The following is a 6,674-nucleotide window of genomic DNA, read 5'->3' as shown; positions in this document are numbered from 1 at the left end:
TGGCAGGATGGTAATATTGACTGTCTCATTTAAAAACATATTGAAACTACTTTTTGCATGCTATTATAGCAAATATAGAAAAGCTGCTCTGCCATTGAACACAGGAGCAGCACAAGCATTAAATGCACCTGTACTCACTTTACTGGACTCGACTCAGGAACATCAAAGAGGATCTTGAGGCGCATGTATTCCCAGTTGCATTCAGGGACCGTAGCAAGTAGAAATATTTTAAAAACCTTCAAAATTCTAAGTGTTTGTGATTAGTTTTGAAAAGCTGTAGTAAACTAGATCCTTGTTTACCCCCTGAGCATACGCCCAGTAACTTATCTCCATTGTTATTGTAACTATACATAAAAGGATTATATTTACTACCAAACAAAACAAAGACAAAGTGTAAAATACAAAAACAACAAATAATATGCCAACAGGATACACACAATCCTCCATGAAAACTTTGTATACAACATTTTAAAAATGTCACAAAAGGTGACAATGCCCCTTTAAATATTTTCCTTGATTTTTACACGCTGATTAAAATCTGTTAAGGTTAAGAAATCCTATAAAAATTCCTGGTTTCTGTTTTTCCTTGTGTTCAGGGCTATGCTTGTTCTCACACGTGGAAATTGTACCAAAATTGATAAAGATTTAACCTTAAAAACTTGGTTTATTATTATACTTTTATTCACATACAATTTTTATGATTTTAATGGTTGATTTGAGCAAAATCCAAAAGTTCCCTTCTTCTGAAAAACTTTATTCATGGTTTACTAGTGGTTTCTAGAAATAGAATGGGAGGCAGATCTTTTAGTTATCAGGCTCCTCTCCTATGGGACCAACTACCAGGATTCAGCGTGTGTGAGCTGTGATTGACACTCCATCAGACGCTCCTCTGGCTGTGATTGGTTGTTTTGACTCGTCCCGAATTATTCTTTCCAGATTGAAATACAGGCAGTAGGCGGTACCAATTGAAGCAGTTTTTTTCACAGGTTACATATCACATGTACTGCTGTCTGGGCATAGGGACAGTTTTAGCCAATATGACAAAAAAGTGATTTTTAAAAACTTACAGACTTCAGCTTTAAAAGCCCTAGAATGAAACGACAGGTTTTCATCCTTTTATGGTATGCTCATGAATATTTAGATGAGCTGTGCGCTGATTGGTTGGTTTACAAGCAAAGCTGCTGAGCAAAGACGCATCATAACAACAAGCACTCACTCACTGAAACATTGAAATTGTTACAGTGGTAGGGTGACCAGACGTCCTGTTTTTCTCGGACATGTCCTACTTTTCATACCTAAAAAAATGTCTGGGGAGAATTTCAAAATCATCCGGGATTTTGGTTTAACTACAGTTCAACACCCCCGCCCCTATGACCCCTTTAACACCTGTGTTTATAGATGTTGGAGATCTGCCTGTTTCTCAGTGTAGTCCTGTTTCTCTGACTGTGACTGGCTGGATGTGCTCTCTTCATCCTCTGACATGCTTGGCTGTGTGTTTCCTGGATGGAGCCGCCTTTTACAATTGTTTTTTGTATGTCTGCTTCTGTCTCCTTGAACCCCAGTCAGCCTCAGCAGATGGCCGCTCACACTGAGCCTGGTTCTGCTGGAGGTTTCTTCCTGTTAAAAGGGAGTTTTTCCTCTCCACTGTTGCTACAAGCATGCTTAGTGTAAGGGATTACTTTTGAGTCAATGAGTTGATGCAATCCGCTGGTTTTGCTTAGATAGAAAACTTTGAATCAATTCGCCTGTATGATCTGGTGAACTGTAAAGTGCCTTGATAATTTATAAATAAACTGAATTAAAGGAGCGCATGGGAACCATGTTAGAAAGTTTGAACGCCCCTGGGTCAATGGTCACCTCTATGATCTCCTCCCTTTCCTCACATGAACGCATCGCTGCATTTTAACAGGCTCGGCGGCTGAGGTCTGACTCTTTCTATCCTACAGGTTCAGAGGAAGAGGAGATGTTCAGCAGAGAGGAGCGCCTGGACGCGGGAACCAGCGATCACTGGCTGCTTGTGGATTTATCGATAATTGCTGAGGGGAAAGGCTCAGCTGCCATTAATTATTTATAGGTTCCTGTAAAGCGGCGGGGATGCGAGAGAGGAGCCGCAGCGGCGAGGATCGCCCGCTCTGAACCGGAGGAGTCACCGGCAGATGATGTCCCAGCGTGTTTCCAGAGGAGACGGAGGAGCGCACGAAGGAGGATGAAGAAGGGGGGAGAGGGATCGAGAGCGGCAGTGGTGGGCTATAATGAAGTTGAGTGGGAAAGGACTGTGCACCGTGTGCTCCAGCGCCCTCCTCTTCGTGTGCGCCCTGAGCGAAGTTGTGGTTGGATTAAGATGCGTCTCTCTGGGATCCTCGGTGAAGGCGCACTTCCACCTCGGCGCCGCTGCCGGGGCTTTCTACTCCGGGCTGCTGGTGGGGACCGGCCAGGTGCTGCTGGGCTCCGCTATGCTGTGCTGCGTGCAGAAGCCCGGCTGCAGAAATTTCTTCCTCCTGGGTGTTGTTGTCTTCTTGCTCGGGGTCCTCACCGCCTTCTCCGGCGCGGTCGTGGACGGGGACACGGCTTCTTTAGTGGAGAGGAAATTTTCCCACTACTGCTTCCACTCTGTGTTGGTGAACTCTCCCTGCCAGCAGCTAAGGGAGTACCAGCGGACTCTTGTCATCTCCACCGTCCTAAGCACTTTGGAGTGCCTGCTGGGGCTCCTCAACCTGCTCATCATCAAGCGCTACAAGGCGGAGCAGTTCTCCAGGAGCAGGCAGCGGCAGAGGAGGAGCACAGGGGCCATCGTGTTCAACGAGGAGCGGGACTGCTCCTCCGCGGGGCTCCAGCCGGTGTCCTACATCAACCTGGGGGTCTTCAGCGTCCTGGATGAGACGGGGGCCGAGGTGCAGCGCGGGGGCCACCCGTCCATCGAGCTGCCCGGATACTGGCCCTGGGACCCGGAGCTCAATCACTGCTTCCCATTCTCCTATCCGGTCCCCAGCGAACTGCCGCCCGCTTATGAGGACATTTTCCCCGCTGAGGCATGCAACACATAGCCCCTCTGGAGCAGCTCCAGCTCTGCTGTGACAATCACTGACTTCTTGCTTAAACTAAACCCCCCTCTTCTTCCAACTCCCCCTCTGCCTACAATGTAACAGTAAGTTACACTGGAGGTGTTAATATCAGCCCCCCCTTTATTTTCTTGTCACATATCATTGATAGAAACAGTCCTAGGGGCCCAGACAGTGCAGGCACAGCCAGGCCCATGAGAGCAACAGCTTGCTGGAATAAATGCAATCAGAGTTGATGTTTTCTGAGAGGTTGCTGTTAAACGTTTTTACTTGTGAATAAAATGTGTATTTAACCTGAGCTGACGTCACCAAGCTGCCAGTGTGAAGGGGTTGGGGTGGGGTCAGGGAGTTCACCCTTAAAACTTTTCTGAGTGATTGTGTGTTTTTAAAACTCATTCTGGTTTAATCAGAGGCCTTAAAGGGGTCATAGAATGCAAAACCCAGTTTAGATTGTCATAGATGAATAATGATAGTTCAGTGGGTGAAATGGACGTACAGAGAAGTCCAAACCCCATCGACACCTCCTTTCTCTGCAAATCTCACAATTCTAAACTTCCGACATAAAACAGGCAAATCCAAACGAAGCCCAGAGTTGACGTAAACTTGGGGATGTTGCCTTATTTGGTTCTGGCCTGTACTTCTGTCCCGCCCTGAAATTGACATACAGACCAGCCCACTGGTTCACTGGAGGGAGGGTATGAAGTGGCGACTGCTGAGCTGCTGACTGGATCGGACCTCAGCCGGAGGAGGGGGCTGGGGACCGGTAAGGCAGACTGGGGAAAGCACAGGTCCACCTGTGTCCAGGCTACCATCACCCCCCGGGGTTCCCGGGCCAGCCCCGGAGCTGACGGATCAGTCCAAATGCCCGGTTTGTTTCAACCACGTCCTGCACTGTAGTTGACCAAAATCCCGGATGATATTGAAATTCCCCCATTTAGGTATGACAAGTAGAAAATGTCCGGGAAAAAGAGGACGTCTGGTCACCCTACCATATCAACAATTTGATGTTTCAGTGAGTGAGTGCTTGTTGCTATGATTCGTCTTTGCTCAGGAGCTTCGCTCGTTGTAAACCATCCAATCAGCACACAGCTCATCTAAATATTCATGAACATACCATAAAAGGAAGAAAACTTGTCGTTTCATTCTGAGGATTATAACCAGGCTGCATTAGGGCTCATAGAACAGTAAATATGCCATTTTCAGCCCAACCAATGTTACACACCCTGTTCAGAGACCTTAAAGACCAGCACCAAATACCCTATAGAATCATTCTATGACCCCTTTAAGTCTGGTACTCCTTCTGTTGTTTGCAGACGGACCTTGAATTTGTTGATCCATGTTGCCCTGGAAAAAAAAAAAACGGTCTGTTATGTAGGGCCGTGTCTAAGAAGATGCAGGGCCCCTGGGCTTCAGCCTGTTTTGGTGCCCTGCCTTTATATCATTCATTCAAACAGAAATTCCAAAGAACTAATGTTAAATTCAAGGCGGTGTCTATATTAAAGCAGATTTCCCCCCTATGAAACAATCTTTGTATTTTCCTTAAAAGATCAAAGCATCCATCCATCCATCCATTTTCCTTCACGCTTATCCCTGCTGTGGCCGTGAGGGGTGCTGGTGAAGATTAAAGCATGCTTTCTAAGAATTATTTAATCCTAAAAAAATAAATAAGACATATGCCAGGTCTGTTTGTAACAGAATCACTGACATACACCAAACATCAAATGAAGAAATTTGACTTTATTGATCTCACAATGGAGAAATTAATTCTCTGCATTTAACCCATCCCCTTGTGGAAACATACTGTAAAACAACACAAAGAACATATCGTACCTTTAAGCCTGACATATCTGCTGTGCTTTGGTTCAGAGGGACTAAGTCAGGAATGGGGCTGCGACATCATCATTCTACAAATAGCTGAGTACAGATTATTTGATTAAAAACAATAATTAAATTTATACAATGATGTTTGCTATCACTTCTACTCTGGCTCTCTGAGCAAGACCCTTAACCCCTGATTGCACCCTGGGCACCCCACTATGGCAGCCCACCCCTCCCCAAGAGAATGGGGTAAATGCAGAGGGAAACTTCCCCAATGTGAGATCAATAAAGTTCAATTATCTATTTATAAATGATTTATTTATAACTTAAAAAAAGGCAACGATGAACATCATTTATTCTTCCAAATGTTATCAGGTCTTGTTTACTCATTACCTCTTGCTTAAGTTGTTTAGGATTCACACTGCAAGATAATTCTGTTAATTTCTGCCCTGATCTTTACCTTCCAAGAAGTCCGGATTATCAAGGTGTTAATCGAGTTGTTTCTGGTGTGTTAAATGATTGGCGATGCTCGAAAAAATTCCCACACCCCTTGGATTGCAAATGCTGGGATTCTGACATGTTGGATTGTCCTGGCCTGATGTCCTAGCATTTGTGGTGTTCCACTGCTAAAGACACCTCACCTCCAGATCAGAGTGTAGCATGTAGAGCAGAGTCCTTCATGGCTCTGAATTTTCAAAACTGTACACTCCCACAGCCGTAGAGTTCAGAACCGAAACCCGACCCGTTACCTCCAATTAAATAATAAAGTGCAAGCTGACCTGTGACCACAAATTGCACTCACAGCTAATAATAACAGAAGCAGTAAAGAGCATTGCCTCACGCAGGGGCGGATTAAGGAGATTTGGGGCCCTAGGCAAAGACAGGCAGGGGGCTCTCTGAAGTAAGATGACAACACATAAAACAGACCCATTATACAGATTTGTTCTAAGTTTTTTCTTTGTTGTTTTCCTCTATATGTTTTGTACTCAGCTGACTTTTCATGCTGTCCTAAAAGGAATCAAAGATTTTTTTCCAAGCACTAAGCTCACTCAGCTGATTGCTCCCTCCTGTGTTTCCAAATAGACAACGGCCAAGGTAAATAACCCAGTCCTTCTTTTCAGTGTAGACAAGCCATGATCTGCTTATCTGTTCTCCATTTTTCATTTGGATGAAATAATAGCTGCATGAATCATGACAGCAGACAAGATAGAGGAGAGCAGGAGACGGGGTTACCAATCTACTTGCTCTGGAGAGCAGAGTTCGCTGCTTTTACAGGTGCTGGTCATAAAATTAGAATATCATGAAAAAGTAGATTGATTTCAGTAATTCCATTTAAAAAGTGAAACTTGTATATTATATTCATACATTACATACAAACTCATATATTTCAGATGTTTATTTTGTTTAATTTTGATGATTACAAATGACAACAAATGAAAATCTCAAATTCATCATATCAGAAAATTAGAATATTACTGAAGACCAATAAAAACAAAGGATTTATAGAAATGTTGGCCAACTGAAAAGTATGAACATGAAAAGTATGAGCATGTACAGCACTCAGTATTTAGTTGGGCCTCCTTTGGCCTGTATTACTGCAGCAATGCGGCGTGGCATGGAGTCGATCAGTCTGTGGCACTGCTCAGGTGTTATGATAGCCCAGGTTGCTCTAATAGTGGCTTTTAGCTCTTCTGAATTGTTGGGTCTGGTGTATTGCATCTTCTTCTTCACAATACCCCATAGATTTTCTATGGGGTTAAGGTCAGGAGAGTTTGCTGGCCAATTAAGAACAGGGAT

The 6,674-nt window shown here is 44.4% G+C and overlaps 1 protein-coding gene across 1 annotated transcript; it reads left to right on the top strand.

Moving 5' to 3' along the window:
- The first annotated feature begins 1,892 nt into the window (after positions 1–1,892).
- LOC119778408 (transmembrane protein 271-like) lies at positions 1,893–3,357 on the top strand. The gene has a single exon (XM_038277618.1). The coding sequence runs from the start codon at positions 2,253–2,255 to the stop codon at positions 3,042–3,044; it is 792 nt and encodes a 263-aa protein (XP_038133546.1). The 5' UTR covers positions 1,893–2,252; the 3' UTR covers positions 3,045–3,357.
- The last annotated feature ends 3,317 nt before the right edge of the window (positions 3,358–6,674 follow it).

Source organism: Cyprinodon tularosa, unplaced genomic scaffold (genome assembly GCF_016077235.1).
Source record: "Cyprinodon tularosa strain WSP-4 unplaced genomic scaffold, ASM1607723v1 ctg133, whole genome shotgun sequence".
Lineage (NCBI taxonomy): Eukaryota > Metazoa > Chordata > Actinopteri > Cyprinodontiformes > Cyprinodontidae > Cyprinodon > Cyprinodon tularosa.
This window is presented reverse-complemented; position numbering and strand designations above follow the sequence as displayed.